Genomic DNA, 21,879 nt, shown 5'->3' on the forward strand with positions numbered 1-21,879 from the left:
AATACTTTATTTCAGATGGCCCATGAAGTGTGATTGTCCACATGGGGAGATTGTTGTTCCCTGTGACAAATCAATGGATAGTATTTTGGTGTACTGTAGACCTGAGGCGATACTTGCAAGATGCAGGAACGTTGATAGTGGTGTCAGTTGCAAAGGTTTGGGGAATACAACTTGATTTCATGACTTTGCAACAGCAGTCTTTAAATTAAATTTCCTCTTTTGTGGGGCTGCCATTCAGTAATCCATTTGAATCAAGGATTCCTGATAGTTTAAGCACCCCATAAAACCTCCTTATCATTATATTCTAGCCATGCTAAAGCAATTGCTATGCCTTCTTGGAGAAAATTAAGATTATTTTGGCTACTAACACTTTTAGCCAGATATCATATATTGTTGTTATAAAGATTTCCTAACTAAGCAATAACATCTGATTTCGAGAAGTATGAATTTAAGATTGTTTATCCCAAGCATAACACCGATAAATTGCATTACTTTCTTGACTTTATTTTCTACTAGCAAATGGATTTCTAAACAAGAAAAGCTCAGTGCCTTAATGTAAAATTCATTTTTCCCTCAACATTTCAAGTCACATAGTACTGTTTAGCATTATGCTATAAAGGCTCTTTTTGGTAATGCCAAGCCATAGGACAAGAGGCAATAGGCAGAAACTGATGTACAGGAAGTTCCACCTGAATATGAGAAGAACTTTGCACTGTGTGGATGACTGAGCCCTAGAACAGGTTGCCCAGAGGGGTTATAGAGTCTCCCTCACTGGAGGTATTCAAGAATTGTCTGGACATACTTCTGTGCCATGTGCTCTATGATGAACCTGCTTGAGCAGGGAGGTAGGACCAGATAACTCACTGTGGTCCCTTCCAACCTTACCCATTCTGTGATTCTGTAATTTTTTTTGCTGTTTTGAAGTCACCAGTCTTTTCTTCTACAAGGCTACTCCTGTTTTTGTGATAATCATACTCCTGCATGCAGGAACTATATTCCAACCGTATGCCACACTACTTGCCTGAGCTGGACCGTTACCACTCATAAAAAATCATGTTCCCTCTTGCATGATTTACCTAGATAAATTTGTAAAAAAACCAAACCAATTCAAATTTTGCATACATCCAATGAAAAATTTCCTTTTTAGGAGTTCATTTCTCTATCATACATGTATGTAACTTTGATAGATACCAAAAATAAACAAGCAGGCAATTGAATAACAGTATATTTAAATTGCTTTAATAAACCAGAAACAAAATTGTTTCTTTATTTTTAAAAATGAGAATTAACCGCTTATGACCTCTGTAATTTTCTTGTCCTAAGCTCTTGTCACATAACTAATTACATTCATAAATTAATATACTGTGTTTTTAATGAAATAATTCCAGAAACACTGATATTCATCTCTGTTAAAAGTCCGTGTCAGTTAAATTGTCACCATTCTTGAGAGTCAACAAGTTTCATGATTATAGGACTCTGGATGGAGGGAATGAATACTATAGCTCTCCTGGTGAGATTTCCCTGTGAAAAGGGAAATCTTTCCACACTGGGTAGTTGGTAAGCTCCCTTGTTCCTGCAGGGACAAGATTCCGATTAAAGTATTAATCTTTGAAGAAATAGGTCACCTGGAGAATTCATAAGATCTCAGGTACAGATGGTCATCCAGACCAAATGTTTAAATCTGGAGTAAAATTAGAGCAAGTGTGATCTCTGGAGCCCATCAAACCCATCCTGCACCAGAAAGAAAGCACTTCTGAATCTTATTCAGGGATTTCTTCAAAGTATAGTGATCTTGTGGAATGATTTCCCTATGTAGTAAATTATCCTGTCTGATATTTATGTTGTTTATTTATTAATATCTTATTGTAATATACATATGCAGTAGTATTTTGTTATACCTTATATTCTGATATGCATTATATGTTATAAATATTGCTTTAAATAATAGTATTTATTATTGTGTTATTTAATCTTGTTCAAATCTAGGCTTTTTATATATTTTTTTTGATCTTATAAAGAAAACATTAATTCCAGTTTAGTTAGCTAGGTATCCTTGAGAAATGGAGAGACACTTGGATCCATAAATGTTTCACCTATCTCACAGCTCTTTCCCAGACACCTTTACAAGACAACTCAATCTAAAACAACCTGTTTGCCTCCAGCGACAGCAAGGTGAGTGCAAACAACCAGCTTAGCCTGAAAACCTAGCTTTTACATGGCTGAAGTTATATATCATGAAACCTCTCCCAATTTGAAATGCAGATTTTTCTTCTCCTTTCCCCTGTAATTACTTGTGTAAGTATATAATGTGAGGCTGAGAATGAGGATGCTGTGTTAGAAAATATTTCTCATTTATTTGACAGTATTTGTGTCAAGAGATTGTTGTTTTTTAAAGATCACAAATTATCAACAATGTGTCAAAAGAATACAGAATAGCTCTATTTTCAACAGAGGAAGGGAAGAAAAGTTACTGCGCTGGAAACAATAACTTAATTCGCAGATCTGTGTTGTTATTAACACTTGTATCTACAGATCCACACCAACTGCAGGAAGCTATCCTGAACTTATATGAAGGCATAATAGTGTTGTAGAATTTAGACGCTTGTCTGTTAAGTGGATATATTTAGAATTTGATTAATGGTTTCTTAACTGAGAGGTTTCTTACCACTAGAGGGCTCAAAATTGCTGTGTGATTTTATGTATGAATAATGAATAAACATATATATACACCTATATACACATAAACACAAGGTATATACATCATTCATATGCATGTGCTTTATTTGTGTGTACACAGGTATGAACACATATATATGCACATACTTGTATTTTAATACATTATCTATTTTTCTTTTATTTTAAAGGTTTTGAACATTTAAATAAATTCAAATCTTAGATATTAACAAAACTTTGAAATTCACCAAATACGGGTGAAATATTTATCTATTTTCATAATTACAATTTTCAACTTCATTCTCAGATGACTAGATATACACAAAATGTTCATTTCATCAAACTGAATATTGAAAACAATCACATTAAAAAAAAGTTCAAACTTCCATGACCAATGCCTGCTGTCATCATACGTTTTACTGAGGTATGTAGATGACACTGAATAACATGAACACAGTTAATTCTTTCATAAACGACTTCCCAGAGAATGTAATGCAGTGTTGCAGAATTGATCACACCAAGCATTTTTGTTTGATTATATGACTTATTCTCCTGGGAAATCTTAGAGGCTGTAAAGAAATAAAATGTTCATGAAATGCTGACTGTCTTCTTTCACTAATGTGACAGTTGTAATGATGAGAGAAATTGCTTTCAACCATTTTTACATAACGCATAATCTTTGGAGATAGTGCAATCCAGTGACTCTACAGTAAGACAATGTATTGATGAATAATTTATCCACACAGTCCAAAAGATAGTTAACACAATATTTTCAGCCTGAGCTGACATATACAAAAGTTTGAGGTATCAGTATTTTCTACACGGTTGCAAAATTATATTGATCTAAGTATAAGAGATCTGGTCAACAAACCAGTATTTCAAGAAACATGAAATTTCAGATTATACTGATTAACAATAACGTATGTTTCTGTAGAAATAGGAACACAGACACCAAAATATTTTACAAACATTTATTGTTGTACATAATAATCAATTTTGGATACTTTCTTTGGAATATTTTTCTGTGTAGAAAATTTTGCAAAAACAAGAGAGAAGATACTCTTTTTGCAGCACACTGTTTTGAATGCTTGTAAAAATTGTGTTGAACACAATAATCTATATGAATAAAGACTACTCAGGTGAATGGGCATTTGCATAACTGAACAATATCTTTTAGGCATTGATACAGAATAATGTCTTTGAATTTGGCTGAACTTCATGTGGTTACTGCCTAAATTATCAGTAGTACAGCTAGACACTAAAAACTGGAAAAAAGCTTAACATCCATTTTCTAGAATGATCATCTTTTGTGGTTTTTCTTAAATTGTTAAAAGTCGTACCAAATGTTTCACCTTCGTAAAATGTTAAATTCTTAAAAGAGCACAATAAAATAATTTGAGGGGAGGGGCAGGAAGAGTTTACATTAAACAGTATGCTGAAAATACAATTCTATTGCTATTTACACTTAGCTAAACTTTAAAGTACAGGTTTTTTATAGTCCTATTTCTGTTAATGCATTTACTTTAAAATGAAAAATATATGCAACTAAGCCAAGATATTTTCACTTTAAGCATTTTAACTCTTGCATGTTTTGCATTAAGAATTTAGCTTTACTGATTGTGTATGATGTTAGACTAAAACTATAATGTTCTAATAAAAGAATATCATCTGTTGTGCACACTATCCTATGTGTAATGCATTCTTAGTTTACCAGTTAGTTGTCTGAACTTGGGAAATAATCTGCCACGCTGGATGACAGATATTAAAATTGGGATTTTTTACTGATTCAGTTGGCTCACATATTCATCACATCACCTTTAGTTCTAGGAGTAAGCTTGAAATCAATAAAGTAGACTGGAATGTGTTGAAACTACTTTTACTAGACTAAATTTAAATTTTTTTATAAATTTAAAACACATTTCCATAAGTGGAAGATCCATTTCCCTAATGACACTCTACTGATGTCAGTGAAATTATGCTAGGGATTAGGGTCTATCCAAGTGGAGTTAGCTGCTCCACTAAGATTTTAAGAAAAAAACATCCTTATCATATCATGGCACTGTACAAATTGCTCTAGTGATTTCACTTTTATATTATTATCCTCAATGAAAGAAGGACATCAAACTATTAGAGTGCGTTCAGAGAAGGTTGACCAAGATGGTGAAATGCAAGGAGAAACAGCCAAGGTCACCTGGTTTATTGGAGCTTGAAGGCCTCTTTGCAGTCTTCAACTTCCTCAAGAGGACCAGTAGAGGGGAAGGTGCTGATCTGCTCTCTCTGGTGACATGAGGAAATGGAATGAAGCTCCATCAGGGGAACCTCAGACTAGACATTAAGAAAAGGTTCTTCACTGAGAGGGTGATCATTCAGTGGAACAGGCTTCCTAGGGAAGTGATCACGGAACCAAGTTCCAAGGAGCAGTTGGACAATGCAAATATTTATTAATAACAATCATAATATGAAAATAGGAGTGGTTTTCACAAAGATCCTACATGATGCAAGATTTGTTCTGGGTACAAGGAACTGCAAGTGAGGACTAGAAGTCAACTATACTGGTGATTTTTTCTTACCCCCTTCAAATGAAGTACATTAATTTTAATCTGCTGGCGTCAAAGAGTTTTCATGTGGAATGGGATATGATAGTTTCAATGAATATTTTCTTAACTGGACAACATTTGAGTTTTAATCTCTGCATAACATTTACATAACAACATAACCTCACAAGTCAATTCTTCTCATCATCCATGAACATGTTCCATAATATTGTCATGACACTCTGTTGAGTTAAGAAATGCCAAGCATTAACCAAACATAAGTGGTTAAACTAGTAAATACAAGCTATATGACTGAATACAGCTTTTTATAACCTTTATTACAAAACCCCAAAATATTTTGGTAAATATGGGGTTTAGGAGATTAAAACCCTTTGCTATTAACACATACAAAGATTAGCGTTCATTCCATTTTAAATAGTTACTGACATGCCTAACAAGTGGGGGAGATATGTAGGACAAGATCCCGGGGTTTGGGATTACAGGGATCTAACAGCAGTCAAGCCAAAGCAATGACAGCATGTGACAGAGGCAGGAGGTCCACTTATAAATACCTTTGTTGTGAGCCATGATGAATCTGAAAGCATTGTTTCTAATGCATAATGATCTTCTTTCTGGGTGGTTTTTTGTGATTTGGTAAGTTTTTTTTGTGAGTATTCATCTCACTTGCAATGACTCAGTTCTGCAGTAATTTTATTTTTACTGTTTCAACATATGATTTTTTTCTTCTGTAGAGGAAATAGCTTAAAGCTGTAAATGAAAGTAAGAATGAAAAGTACAAACATTTAAAAGTTTTGAAACAGGAGTCTTCTTACTTGGCTAAAACATTACAAAAAAAATCCACAAAAATTTGCAGGAAAAATAATCAGGCTTCTTTTATGTACGTAATGTATAACTTTCTATATCATCATGTTTAAATCTGTTTTTTTGTCAACATAAAGCATGACTATGTAAAGATTTTCACTTTAACTCGTTATTTTTAGTTATTGGAAAGTGCATCCTTAGTTTTCAATTTTGTAACTGCTAAATTTTAAATTATATACCAGCTGTTAATTTGTTTATATATAATTTATTAAAAATGATAAATTATATGTTCCTAAACATTCTTTATACANCGGACAGTGGCAGTGAGGTCCTCAGAACATAGGTTTGTTTAGAGTGACCTTCTCTTAGATGGATTGCCTTACAGGGCTAACGAGCTCCATCTGCCCGGGGGGCCGGGAATCGAACCCGGGTCCCAGCGGTGAGAGTCCTGCACCCTAACCACTAGACCACCAGAGGCCCCAGTTCTATTATATATCCCTAAATATTTCTATGCAAAATTATTTTAAATTGCCTGTCACCGGATTATGACAAGAATCTCTTTTATTGCAAGAATGCATTTCAGACTATGTTAATATCTTTTATATAGTTTCCTTACACTCTCCACTATTTTTTTCCTGAATTATTTTATATTGAATGACTTAAACCCCCTCCAAATCAATAGAATTGTTTTCATCCAGTAGATCCATGGATTTCTATTTTCTGAGCATGTGAGTTGTCCCTTTCATTTTGGTCATGCAAACACTCACAAACATAAATAGCAACTTCATAAGTCTTACTGAAAAGTAAATAAAAATAAGTAATATTTTGGAACTAGCATTAAAATTCTATATGTTGTAAATGATTAAAGTAAAAATGATCTCATATTTCGGTACCTTTTTGCATTTCCAGTGCTACTTTTCACTGAAACAAAATAACAAGATGAATAAAACCCACAAGTCATTAATAATCTGCCACTATTTCCTTCTGGCTCAAAATGGTAACTAAATAATTCAGACAGACTTGTACTACTGATGAGCTGTCTGTTTTAACCTCACTGCACTAAGGAATACCCTTTGTCTGAAATAGGCAGCATTATGCCTAATCCCCATGCTTTTTCTAGGGCCAGATAGCCTTTGTGTGCAGCTGACACACAGATACGTGTTTTCATGGCAAACTCAGGATATGTGCCAAATCATTCTGGCCAATTTATCCTGGCAGTAAGTTTTAGCTGTTTACCCTCCCCCACTAAGAGATTTTCCAATCCAGGGGTATTTTTTAGGAATAAATTTCAAGCGGGTAGAAATGTAAGTGGAATCATCGATTTCTGTTGGTGAAGTGAAATAATTTCTTGAAGAACAAATCCTAACATATCTGCTAAACTCTAGGGAAGAATCAGTTAAACATCCCATTGTGATTTGATATTCTTAAAGGCAATAACTATTTCCTAAAATCTTATTGTGCTGAAAATTAATTTGTAATCTACTGGCATATGCGTTTTGATATAGTAAGCATTTTAAAAGTATTTTTAAAGATCTCTAGATCGCTACTAGGAACTATTATTATTTCAATAATATTACTTTTCTTACTTTTCCATTAGCAAAAATTCTACCATTATAATAATATTATACTTTTAAAAGTTACTTTTGCTGGAAGAGTTTATTATTTGGAAAATTGATTATAAATTAAACAAAAAAAATGAGGTTCCTTGGTGGTTAACAGTAGGAGAGTTTACTGGTATATTTTTACTAGGATATAGTTGTCTTTAATGATCTCAGGTAGTATACATTTTATCAGTGAGCAAAATGATCAGAGCAACTCAAATTTTGCTACGTAATTTAATATAAATCATGATTACTACAGAAAAATCAGTACCTTGTCTTTATTGTCTTTTTCTTATTTTTCCTTTGTCCATTGATTTCTGATCTTCTCCACTGAAATAACTCTTGTGTGTGAGCTGAACTATAGCAAAATTCCAAAACAATCCTGATTAAGGTCCTATATTGTAAGACTACATTATTCAAAGAAGGGAATCAGGCTTGACAACAGAATCAAAGAAACTAATTTTTATGTTAATGTATCTTTTTTTCCATACTTAATTTATTTTAAAGTTCCAAAATGTCAAACAAATAAGACACTTGGTGGTGAGTGGGCAAAATGACACATAAAATAGTAATATTGTTAGAGCAATTATAATAACAGTGATTGGAAACAGGTATGCTGATTCCTTGAAAAATACCCTTCTGACCATACTGTTGAAGGAATACAGTCAGAAGCATCTGGAGTGATAGTCAATTTGTAGAAGAGATGCTTTACCAATTGTAATTGTCCTTTTGTAAGATAGTGACAAGAGGTACACAATCAGTAACACTGTAAACTGATGAAGCTACACAAGGAGATGCTTCTATATTGATGTTACATTGTTTCATTACAGTGAATTTACGCCTAGACTGTACCCATTTTAAACCTTGAATATCTATTTTTCTAGTAAAAACGAAATAACACACACACATGCATACACACACACAAATTCCAAAAAATCCTCCCCCCAAAAAAGGAGAAAAAGCAAAACAAACAAAAGCAATGACCCAAAGAAAACAGAAGATACTACTATTTTTGGAAGGCAGTTGAAATCAAGTCTTCATTTTCTTTCATTCTGAGAAAGAAAAGGTCTTTAGATTACTGTGCAGAAAGATCACCATGGAGATGACTTTTTGGGGTAAGTGTTCAGCCACTGGAGTTTCAGATATCCAGATCTACACAGTCAATTCCCTGTGAGGGATGAAAAATTATCCTGTCCTGAGGCTAACTTGTTTTTTTACATTGAGATCTGGATACATCCTTAGGTAACCCTTTGTAAATCTGACCTACAGATTCAGCAATGAAGAACTGGGATCAATTCAGTTCAGTATTCATGAAGAAAAGTCAAAAAAGTACTGTAAATTTTAATGAACTTTGTGGGAATAGAAGGAGACAGGTGATCCCTCTGCTGAGAGAGCAGAAATGGGTGCTGATTTCCTACAAACACTTTCGCCTTCAATCACCAGAAAAAGAATTTTGGCCAACATATTCATGTTATGACAAACAGCGTGGTCAAATTATTACTGATTTTAAATCGTCATCCTCAGTTTCCTGGAAAAAGAAAGCTGCTACACAGCAACAGTCTACAATATGAAGAGATTTAGCAGTTGTCTATGCTCTTTTCAGCGAAGAGTACAACTATTAACACTTGGCTTTCAGCTAGGCAATGCATATAATATAGATAATAAAAGTAATACAAATGGGGGGAAATAGATAATCAGGTCACTTTCTGTCTAATATGTGTTTAGCTTTTTTCCCAAACCCTGGATTTGATTTTCCTCAGGTTAATATTGCTGGAATCTTGGAGAAGTTTCACTGAAAATTAAAACATTTACTGGTGAACAAATTCTGCAGTATTTAAACAAGCAACAATTAGATAGCTTACTCAATGACAATACCAGTTTAACTGATAGATTGTCAGAGGAAAGAAATTTCATGAACACGAGATGGAAATTAAAAACTTGAAAGATTTCGTCACTAACTGTAATTTTAGTGAAGCCAAAGTTTACTAGGAATCACAGCAATCATTCAGTAATGAAAAACTGGCAATTTTAGTAACACCATCTTGGACAAAGACAGAATCTGTTTTCTTTTACCTAGCCAGGATGTTTAAGAGGTATCATTTTTATCAAATGATTATTGGGTTTTGTTATATAAGGGGAAAATTGAAGTGTTCATTCTGTTAGCCAGAAGAGAACTATACATCACCTCCATAAGAAACAGGAGATTGGGTCTTGTTCCACAAAGTGGACCTTATCAGATTACTAGAACCCCACCTCAATTATTATGCAGATTTCTATTTGTTAATATATATGCTTAATTGCTTTAGTTTATCCTTCTTCCTAATCCCTTTTATTTCTAAGCATAGCTCTTATGTCCGTGGGGGAGATTAATTTGAATGCTACCATCCACACCTCCACTAATCGAGAGTGATTTTAGAAATAAAGCTGTTAAATTGAATTTGTACTCCATGTCATCACTGAACATACTCTTACTGAAGTTATAGAATACCTCATCTGGTAGGACATGATTGAAGGAATCAAGACCCCACAGCTGCTGGAAAAGCATCTGGTCAGGTATGCCAATCTGCTGGCTGGAAACAGAAAAGATGAACAACAGATTACAGATTTGGAAATAGAGGAAAACTCAGACCTTTTAATATTTTCCATCGGTACTTTCTGCGTAGATATTACAATAGAGTGGGGGCAAGGTTGCATTACAGGCCTCCACAAGTATTTTTGCTTGTGCTTCAGACCATGAACGACGCAGGACAGTTGCCTGCATTTTGCTAAAAGCTGTTTCTTTCATTGCCCCCACCCATAACAAAGACCCAGTTTGCTTTAAACTCCCCGTGACCTCTGCCACTAGAGGGCTGCACTTTGTGTGATATTCCCCCCTAGACCTCCAGTGTCACTGCTCCAAGCAGTCAAATAAGGAGAAAAAAGTGTATTCTGAAGCATATCTGTAATTATTAATAGTTTTCTTAATATTAAATCAATATTTGTTGAAATGTTTGTTACATGCAGCTATTTGCTTAGTTAGGTAGAACTGTTACTGAGACGCTAGCTGAGAGGTTAGTTATATAGTTTTAGCTAACTTCTTCAAAAGATGAGCCTGTCTATTAAACTACAAAATACCTAAATAAAGTACCAGAAAACTTAAAAAAGCTTGTCTAAATGGGATGGGAGATAAAGTAGAGGGGAAATATTAAACAAAAGGCATTCTGTAGAGACTAGGGGAGGCACTTGTGAAACAGCTGTTAGTAAAGAAACAGGCTAAGGCAGGACAGACATCTGCTGAGTCTGAGGAAATTAGGTTTCGGGATTACTATTTTTTCCTCTAAGCTTATGGAAGCTAGATACACAAACAACATACACACTGCTTATCATGTTAAAACCTTTTTCATTCTACACTTTAATATTCCTGCTGTTAGCATGAAACAATACTTTTGTTTGAAGAATGCAATCAAGTAAATGTTTTATAAGCTAATTGGAGATCCCAAAGGGAGGACTTGCAGGTGCTGAATCCAATCAGATCTGTCACATAATTAAAATTGGTGCAGGGGGCACAGTAAAACAGATGTGGTCTAAAAATCAGAGAATTATTTGATTCAATGTTGCTTCAGATGAATGGGACATATTCAGTGACATAAAGAGAGCAGTGTTATAATTTATCCAGTTCCACTGCGGAAATTGACTCAAGATGGCTTAATTCAAACATCGTGGTTTTTATTTTTGCCTTCAAAATTTTCTGTAAGTCATTTGCTTAGTTCACAAATAAAAAGAGGCCTTTTAGGACTGATGAACCTACAAACTGGACCTGAGATTTACAAGTCGTGCGGTGCTCTTTCTGACTCAAATACTAATAAAATTTTTCACCTGGAACTTAGTAAAGAAAATGCAAGAGCTAGAACCAGTCCCCAGTTTGCTGTACTGTAATTGTGTCAGCAACTGTCAAGGTAACAGAAACCTAAAATTTTATTTCAGTCAGTAAACTAAGCAATTATGAGTCAGAGTATCTTAGATACAAAGGGTACCTGATGAGTAAGAAGGTTCCCTATTTATACAATAATTTTTCTGACCATATATGTTATCAAATTTTTACTGAATCAGCTGCATCTATTTCTTCTTCTGGCAAGGAAGCTGGATATCACATTCCTGGGACACAATTCCCAAAGAATTCATTGAAAGTTTCCCATGTACGGTGCTTGATTGAGTTCTTAATTTGTGAATGCATTTGGGCAGGAGCCTGTTTAGATGTTAACATGTGCACAGTTTAATATCCTATAATGAATTACATACCTGTCTTGTAATTTTTAAGCAGAGGTGATGAGTTATACGATATATTATACACAAAATCTGCATTTTAAGTACTAAAAATTGTTTGGGGCAGTATTAATGGTAAGTGATTACTAAAACTAAGGCTATCTCCCAGGGAGCTCAGAATGGAAATTGGATTTCATCCACAAACAGCCCGGTTTTCAGCTTGTGCATTAGGAGGAATCGAGTCAGCAGCCACGCTGCACACACACGTAGCAATACGAATTTAGCACAGAGCATGGTGTAACGCAATAAACACATGTGCCTAAATTTTGCACAGAGTTGATGCTCCAGTACTGACCACTGCCTCCACGGTTACAGCGGTTTGAAAAATTTCTTCAAAGGCAATTCAACGAGTCAATAAATAGCATGCTTTTCTGGTGCGCAGACAATCCCCCGAGCCCTGCCTCCCCCTTCCCCCACATCTTAAAACGTTTTAAGCTTCCACCTGAATAATTTCAGATTTGTACGCAGAAATAACCTTCACCGCAGCAAAACATCTTTGATTTCTCTACGAAATACTTAGGTAAGCAACGCGGCTCTGTGTCGCACAGCTCCAGCTAGACCGGCTGTCACAGCATAACAATAATATCTTTATTATTTCCTCTACAAGCCTGCGCGATGCAGCCCGGCGCGTCGGAGGCTCCCGGCGCGGAGCGGCAGCGCTGTCCCCCGCCCGTCCCCCGCGGCGGCCGGCGGGGATGGACGGGCGAACGGATGGACCGAGGGCTGCAGCCACACCGCCCGTGTCGCGTCGCGCAAGTGGTGCAGCCAGCCCCGGCGAGGACGTGTCACCGCTATCCCACCGCCTCCACGAGCAATCTCGGCCGTCCTCCCACGCAGCTGCGGGCCTGCGAGGCGCAGCGTGTAACCCAGGTGACGCCGCATCACGGCGGGGACCCTCCCAGGGCAGGAGCCAGCCCCCACACACACCCGCCCCGCCGCCGCCCCCGCCGCAGAGGTTAAAGCACACAGCGGCTCCTCCACTCGCGTCCTGGAATTGGCGATGAGCTCCAATCCCAGCCTCGCTCTCTTTTGTTCCCATTGGTCGGATCTCCCGCCTGTCTTCACAGAAAGCCCCGCCCTTCTTTTTATCGCACACACACATACATCTACACCCCCCTCTATCGCCCCCCCCTTCCCCACCCGCCTGCCCTCGGACACCCCCGTCCTTCCACCCCCTCCCACGGTTCTAACCTCTCCTGTCTTTCGGGTTGCTGCGGTGCAGCAGAGGGTGGTGACCCCAACCCCCGGCCAGCCAGCCGCCCCCGGTGTTGGGGCAAGAGCGGAGCAGCGCCGCACCGTAGCGGCAGCGATCCCCCTCTCCACCCCCGTGCCCGACAGTGAGGGAGCGGCGGGCAGCTGAGCCGCAGCGTCAGGCGCGGCACTAGGGCGGGCAGGGGCGGAAGGGGGCTCAGAAACAGCGTGAATCATCTCCCACTCTCTCCCTCGCCCACCATTTACACCGCTCGCTCCCTCCTTCTCACCCTCCCTCCTTCCTTCCCTCCCTCCCTCCCTTCCCGCCGATTCAGTCTCACTCGTTCTCTCTCCCCTCCTCTCCCACTCACTCTCTCCCCTCCTCTCCTCTCCCACTTACTCTGTCCTCTCCTCCTCCCGTCTCACTCTTTTCACTCCTTCCCCTCCTCCTCTCCTCTCCCCCATTCTCTTCCCTCTCGCCCCCCTTGTTCCCCTGTTTCCCTTCTCATCTCCTCCTGACACTGCACTGCAGCTGCTCCTCCAGCCCAGTCCTGCCCGCTTCCCTCCCTCCTTTCCCTTCCCTCCCCCCGGGTGCCAGATAAACAAGGCGCGCAGCATCCTCGACAATCCCGGTCTTAGCTCTACATTTTCGAAAAGGACAAGAGAACGGGACGAGCCCCCTCCCCTCCTCCTCCTCCCCCTTCCTCCTTCTCCTCCTCCTCCTCCTCCTCCCCCCTTCCCTCCCTGCCCCCCCACCACAGAAGGGAAGAGACTATTCTCCTCCGAGCAGCAGCAAACATGATGGCGGCAGCTCCCATCCAGCAGAACGGGACCCACACCGGGGTTCCCATAGACCTGGACCCGCCGGACTCCCGGAAAAGACCGCTTGAAGCCCCCCCTGAAGCTGGCAGCACCAAAAGGACCAACACGGGCGGTGGGTATATCCTCTGTCACCTCCCTCCCCCCCCCCCAACCCACCCACCTCTTCGCTTTCCTACCTGCCTGCCCGCCCGCCTCTCCTTCGCCCCCCTCCAAAAGATTCCCATTTCTCTAATGTTATCATTCATCAAAATGGCGTCGGTTTTCAGCATCTACCAGTCTTTTTATTTAATATCCACGCTGGGGCTGCACAGCCGTGACCCTACGGAGGCGAGGAGGGAGCACAAGGGACTCCCGCAGCACAGCTATCTCCCTCGCCCCTTTAACGATGGGCGAAAATAAAGGGCAGCTGGAGGGAGACGGTAAACGCTCTTCCCTCCTTCCACATCTTCGGGGTCGCAAGTTGAATTTCAGCCTTGTCGTGCGTTTTCCTCCTCCTTGGCCTCACTTCCATTGTCAGCGCGTACACGGCGTGTGTTTGCAGTGCCGAGCCGGGGGCGAGGGCTGGCTGGTGGCAGGGGGAGTCGCCCCTCGGCTGCGGGGACTCTCTAGTTAACATCCTGCTCTTCCTGGAGGAGATGAGTTATAACGGGACCAGCATCTCCTTTATCCATTTGCACTGGAGTCGTCATAACAATGAGGCAGAGGTGAATTTATTTGCCCCATGTTGAGAGCAGCGCTCCGACTGTACATAATGCATGGTTCCCCAGCTGTGGTAATACGGGTGGGCACCACTGTCACACACAGGCACTTCTTGAGACGCTTATAGTCTCAGAGAAGAGAAGTAAGGTGAACTGAGATCGTTACCTCTGCTTAGGGGTAAAAAAAACCCCACAGCTTTATGAAGCAGGTTTCACGATATTTTAATATCCATGCCAATGGGATCTTGCCTTAATTACTGAGAATAGCCCAAGTCTGGGAAACCAGCGTACCCTTATTGCCTTGCACTTCTTCAGAACCAGTTGCAGAAAGGTCCTCAGACTTCAGTATAGCTGGATTTAGCAGTGTGGTGAGGGCACTGACAATTGTGCAGTTTCCAAATCAGACTGGGAATCCTTTTTTTTTTTCTCCCTTCCATTCATTCTATATATTTTTTCCTGTTTTGATTGTGTGCTTTAACGCTAGTGGTGGGTAGAGGACTGGCATTGTCTAAGTTGTCACCTTTTAAGTGTATTTAAAATAAGTGACTTAGGGTTTTGATCAACTGGGAAAAATTCTTCTTAGTGTCCTTTAATTAATGAGCTTAAAAGAGATCATTATCTCTTAAGAAGTGCTAAAGGAATACATCAGGATTACTTAGGCAAGTGATTCCATCCACACCATGTTGAGTTGTTTTCTTGGCAGTGGCTGAAATGCTTGGAATAAAACCCCACATTTTGGGTGGGTTATTTGGTAGCAGAGTAGTCGTTTTGCTCACTTAAGAAGAATACAGGCAATAGCTAATTGCTGTTCTCATGTGTTTGCTAATGACAAACAAATAGCTCATTAGAATTTACAATTCGTTCCTTTTTGGTTTTGTCATTTCTTTTGCAGCATTTTCAAGGAAGGTTGTAGTTGTCAGTAGCCACGTTCTTGTGCAGGGCTTTATTTTTTTTTTAAGGGGTCTGATCATTTCTGCATGCTGTGGTTACCACTGGAAAAAATCAATCTTTGAAATATAATATGAATTTTATTCTCATTCTTTTACTGAATTAAGGAACCTATGTGTGTTCTTTATTTTGCTTAGAATAAATGTAGATATTTTAAAATGTCAAAGGCACAGTCTAAACATGTCTTGTAGAATGACGCAACTGGTTAGATGTAAATGCATGAATTAGTGGAGGAGTTTAAAGATGTAACCTTTTGTTTATTTGTGGGTCTGGGGAGAAAAAATGAGAATTTATAAGCCATATTAACCATGCATATCTCAATTTTTCAGAGGATGGCCAGTATTTTCTAAAGGTCCTCATACCTAGTTATGCTGCTGGATCTATAATTGGGAAGGGAGGACAGACAATTGTTCAGTTGCAGAAAGAGACTGGGGCCACCATCAAGTTGTCTAAATCCAAAGATTTTTACCCAGGTAGGTGAAAAATTAGCCAATTCTTTATTTTCAAGTCCCAAGGGACATACGTACATGTCAGTGTGTTTCATATATTGACAACTAGGCTTCCAGTGCAGCAGGAAGCATTATGTCTCACAAAAGTATGTTATGAAGTGCAACAGTGAATATAAATGTTCTGTCTGTTTTGGTGTATGGAATGGACCGTGCTGGGCACTAACTGCTTAAAACAAGTTTAAAGATGTTTACAATGTTTCTGTGAAAGGTTATTTTAATTAACAGTGATTGCTTTATTTTTTATTAAAAAAAAAAAAAAATCTAGCTTTAAGGAACCACTGTGACAGGTGGTGTAAAAATAATTGTTCCTTTGAAGTTTCCAGACATTAGAATGACAAATAAGGTAGAATGAGTAAAAATAAGAGGCCGCTTAGTAAAGAATGGGCCATTTACTTTAAATCCATTATGTACCTTCTTTCTTCTTCACTGCTTTGTTCACTGGCTCTGGAGTGAAGTAAAGAGGACAAGTGCCGCTTTTTAGATATTCTTTATATTATGTTTATCATGGTGGTGGAAGAACAGTGTATTATAAAAGTGAAGTGCTTTAGATGAGTAAAGAAATTAGCATTTTATATTAGCTGTATTAATGCACAAGAAAGAAGTTTTTTTTAGTATTTGAGTATTACAGTAATAAATACCTGAATTGGCATTTCTCCTTTATGTGATTTCTGAAAATGGAGTCTTACATATAATGATAGACAAGATTTAACTTCTGTAGTTGATTAATCATTTTTTCCCTAATATGAACAAATTAGTATTCTTTAATTGAACTTTGTTCTAGAGGACTTTTAAAAAACTGATGCAAAATAATAACATAGCTGACACTTCTGTGTTTTGATTTTGTTGTTTTGAAGAGTAACTGGTGATTTGGAATTGAGTTGAGCTGTTGGAATTGAGTCAGCTGTTACTGACTTTTTCTCTGTTGGAAAAATAAGAGTTGCTTTGCGTTTGATCTGCTTTAAAAAGATGACTGAATTCTGCAAAATAGTGGAGGCAGTTGGTATGGATGTAAACAGAACACTAACATTGGAGCATTTAGCATCCCTGCCCTCTAACTTTAGTGTCAGGCAGAAGTAGATAATATTTTATTAATGAAGAGATTTTGATCTATTTACAAAGATGATTGTTAATGTGGAAATTTTAATGCACCTGTTTTACGTCTCCTTAATGAATGTAGTTTGTAATGCTTAAATGTCAGAGGTTGAAGTGATGCATGTAGATTTTTTTTTTCCTGTTGAAAGTTACAGCTTACGAAGGGTGCTCGTTTCCTTTGAGGCCTTGTTTACTTTTTTTAAAAAAAAGCTCGGAAAAATGATCCTTTGTTTTGAAAGGTATGTTAGGGTGGAAAAAATCAATGTGGAATTGTGAAAACTCTAGGAAGAAATAAAAGCATTCTAAAGAGCCTGATTGCAGAATTAATAACATAATCTGGGTAAAGAGCTGCAATAGTAAATTAAATTCACTATCAATAGATGAAAATGAAATGGATTTTTTGCATTATACATGAGGGGGTATCAGATATGCAAGAATGTTACAGAAAATTGGTGTTTATGAAGAATATTCCAAATACCAAATTACAAGCCTTTTCATTTTACTACAGTTTATTTACACTCACTTGGAAAGGACGCTCTGAAGATTAGATCTTTTGTTCAGTGCTCTAGTATAGTTCTTTTGTTTTCTGATTAAATCAGAATTACTTTTTTTTTGGTGTGTGTAGGAAATTGTAAAGATAAAACCGTAGTAGCAGAAGAACCTTTGAAAAGTAAAAATTAGCAAGTTAGAATAACATGAGAAAAACATTTGTGACATATTTTCCCTTAAAATCAGTAGCAATAATATAAATAATTAGGGCTGGGAGGCTCAAGCATTTTCACGCTAACAGGTGCAAATGAAGTTCCAGTTTGACTTCATACAGTCTGCCTTGAATTTGCAGCTACGTTGTGTCATATTGAAAGAGTTTTAAGGAAGCTGGTGACTGATACCTGCTGAAGCATAGTACAGGGATGGGAAATGGATTCCAGCGTGGCTAACTCTTCTTAGTCTCTCTGTTTGCGTCTGACCACCAGCCCATGGAATTTTCGGGGGTCCTAGCATTCCCTGAGCTGATGGCTTTTGGGTTTCTTCCAGACTCTCTTGCTTATATAGCATTAGGGAATACAAACCTTGTGAAAGAGCTAAGATGAAGATACGGTTTATTTTTCTTACAAAGTTTCTTAAACAATTATTCTGTTTTCCTAATAGGTGCTACTTAGTCCTTATCCCTGCTTGTGATTACAAATGTGTTTAATGTATATTTTGCTATTCAATGTTCTGGTGTTGAAGCTTCTGTGAAACTCTTCTGTATTTCCAAAAAGTTTTAGAAAAGTAAGTTCCTGTTTGGAAAGGAGGAAGTTGGTTATAACACAGAAATTACAAATAGTTCCCATGATCTAATAGTGTTTTTTCTTTCCCTCTGTGATATAGGACTTCAGTATGCAGACTGATTTCTGTTGGAATTATTTTTGTGCGTCAAAAGGTGACATAATTACTGAAGAATTATATGGCAGCTCTAATTAAAGGAAATTAAAGGAAAAACAGCTTTGCACTGTACATTTTAGTTTACAAAATAGGAAGCAGTATAAAAATATATTACTGTCCACTGCAGTCTTATTTTTTGAGTACACAATTTATTGTTCTCTTTTCAGGTTACCCGCTGACTTTCTCTAATTGTCTGGACTCCTGCAATTTGACTTTGAATATTGTGTCTAGATTATCCCTGGTTCTTTACTGTTCAGACTTGTCCCCCAAGATTAACATAAATGAAATTAAAATGTCAAAATATACCCTACTTTTATACTAAACGGTATTGATCCTTTCTGTAGAGAAGTACAGTGTGTATTGACTAGTAGGTTTTGGTCCAAAATTTGAATACAGATTTAGCCAACTGCATAAAGAAAGTGGCTATTCTGTGAAGCTATTTTAATGTATGGTTTTGTTTTGAATAATATAAAAAAAATTATTTCTCTTGTATGAAGCTGTCATTGTCTTATCTGTTTCTCCATTCTGCATTATAGTGACCGCCGGACTGAAAACTACTTGGGACATATGTATATTTTCCATTGCGAGCGCTGGCACACACTCTCGCTTTCTTTCTCTCACGCGCGCTCTCACTCCGCGTTCCTGCCCCAGTCTCTCCCATATGCACACACATGCACAAAATTGTTGCATCGCATCATGTTGTTTATTTTGCAACAGGATCTTGCCTGGTCTGAACTTGGTGCTTGAGTGAATTTGAGCTTGGTCAGTGTTTTTCAATTTATTGGAATATGAAGCCATACTTGTACTGAAATTAGATCATATCAAGAACAGAGATGAATAAAAGCGTAATTAAATGGGGATAAGTTTTTACCGCTTTTAACAATATATTAACTGTGTTGTTCTTATAGCAGATTTCTAATCAGTGGTGATATAAATGTTGGAAGAATATAAAAGTTGTGAGTTTCCTCTCTCACCTTATGTAGAGAGTGTGTGAAATGTTGTGTGGCTATGTTGTGCTTGTGACTTGTATTTGAGATGTTTTCTGTTTAAATATCAGATTTTTTTAAAACAGTCATGCGTTATGTGAGATAGTCTAGGTAATCTTTGTGCCCAGTGCCTTTCTGAAAAGTCTCCTATTCTGACTTCTAAAAACCTTTCAAACACATTGAATGTGTAAGTAATAACTTTACAGGAATTTATAATTAATAAGCTTATAGCTTCATTACTCTTATAAACTGCTAGGAAGGAAAAAGGAATCATATATCAAGCTTGGTTTACCATTATTATTTCCTTTATATAATAGAGAGATTGTCATGTTAATTTATAACTTTTAAAAATAACAGTTTAGTAGGGAAAAGAATTTTTTAAAAATCAACACTTGAAATAATGTTGAAGTGAAATACTGTTTTTTTTGAGCTAGGGAAGAGAAAAGAGTAATGGAGTTAGAAGTGAGCATGGCTTTAGTTATTAGCTGTCTGTTGTCATGGTTCCTTGAAGGGGTTTGTCGTACATCAATAAATACATCTCATTTTTGTTCTTGATGCTTCTATTTTTTTTTCCTAAGTGTTGACATTAGCTATTTGTAGACTACATAAGTATGTGTCTAAGATTTTCAGATTCTGCTGTAGACATTTACTTATGTGAGTAACTTCAGGGATAATGGCCCTGAGGAAATTACTAAATAGTGAGTAGAGATTTCAGAGGTGGAATCTAGAGCTGTGTAGATTTGTAAAGTAATCACTGATCCTTGTGCTAGTTTTAAAAAAAAAAAAGGAGACCAACCACCAAAAACTCCCATGTGTTGATTGCCAGCTGTTCAGAGAGATAATTCTCAGTTGGACAGTTGTCTGTTGCCTGGTTACTGGAACAGAATAAAAAAAGTTAGCTTGTTAGCCAGCAGATCCTTAGTATTTTACATTTAAAAGGAAGCTGAAATTGAATATGTAACTTGGTAGGATCTCGAGATTGTTACATATCTAACTTGCACAGTGTACTATCACTTGGCAGTTTCTCATTTGGTAGGCTTAGAGAAATTTTGAGGAGAAGTTCAAGTTGAAATTTCGCACATACTTTTTTTTCTAAGTGTAGGGACTTATTCATGTTAATGAGTGAATCAACTTTGACATAGTAAATGGCTTTTGTTTGCAAGGAAACGCTGTGTCTTTGTCTTGTATAGAAAGGTTTATAACAACTTGTGACAGATTTGGAATGGTTAGTCTAACTTTAATAAATGATACAGACTAACTTGGTTTGCAAAATAAAGAAGAGAGTGAGTACAGCTGTTATGATGGAAATGCCATATTTAAGTTTTCAACATTTCATTGTGATGGCTTTTACCTAGGTTAGAATACAATTGAAACCCAAATTATTTTCAGTAGTTTAGAAAGTTTATGTAGATGAAGGTGTTCCTATTAACGGTATTGTTTTTTTGATAAAGTCAGGATTTCTGTAAAGCAATTTTTCATTTAACAAAAATTAAATAAGATTTTAATTTTCCACTTTTGTGAAGTTTGAAAGTTCCATACAATACTTCAGTGGTATTTTTCAGATAAATCTGAGTTTTAATGGATCTTTGACAGAGCATTGGTCTTGGAGCTAATATTTTAAAAATATAAACAGGGAATGTCTGAATCTCTTAATTGTTTTTGTCTTCTCCCTTGTGCAGTAAACAAAACATGTGTTCCCTTTTCTTAATACACGCCACCTGTAACAAGCAATATCTTTTTCAAATACTCTTTGATCTTGTTTGTTCTTTAGTTAATTGCATTAACTTAGATATTGTCCTCAGTAGTTGACCATAGAATTTATTTTGTCAGTGATCAGTAAATTTTTGGCCAGGGAAAAAAACATTGGATTCAGTGAATTTGTCAGACTGGCTTTTAGAAATGGAGCATAGAGGGCTTTGGGAGGAGGGCTTGTGCCTGATTACGGTCTCATTTCTGTCTTTGGACTCAGCTCTAGCATATAGTTAGCAACAATTGTAAGGATTTGACTGGCACACATCTCTGAGACTCATCGTTGCATCCCACAGCAGGTGCAGTCAGCTTTGCAGTCCATCTTAGAGAGGTTAGTTTGTTTTTTAACATTTATCAGTAGGCCAGTGGGAGTTAATGACTTGGTGAGGAGTATGGTAGTTGTCAGTTGTCCGGTGTTGGAATGCTGCAGGTAATTGGGCTGGACTGGCGAGAGCTGTGGCAGTGTGCTTCTCACGTTGCACTGCAGCTGCTGTTGATCTTAATTATTCTGACCCTCAGAGCCTGCA

General features: G+C 37.6%; 1 protein-coding gene across 2 annotated transcripts in view; it reads left to right on the forward strand.

Annotated features, from left to right (window-relative positions):
- The first annotated feature begins 13,593 nt into the window (after nt 1-13,593).
- The window catches only part of NOVA1 (NOVA alternative splicing regulator 1), a 152,805-nt gene continuing 144,519 nt past the window's right edge, over nt 13,594-21,879 (forward strand). For both annotated transcript variants that reach the window (XM_017820433.1, XM_017820434.1), the window contains exons 1-2: nt 13,594-14,057; nt 15,921-16,064. In XM_017820433.1, coding sequence (XP_017675922.1) covers nt 13,922-14,057; nt 15,921-16,064 — 280 coding nt within the window. In that variant the 5' untranslated portion in view covers nt 13,594-13,921. The remainder of the gene's footprint in view (nt 14,058-15,920; nt 16,065-21,879) is intronic.

The sequence above is a fragment of the Lepidothrix coronata genome, unplaced genomic scaffold (genome assembly GCF_001604755.1).
Source record: "Lepidothrix coronata isolate B3197 unplaced genomic scaffold, Lepidothrix_coronata-1.0 Scaffold83, whole genome shotgun sequence".
Classification (NCBI taxonomy): domain Eukaryota; kingdom Metazoa; phylum Chordata; class Aves; order Passeriformes; family Pipridae; genus Lepidothrix; species Lepidothrix coronata.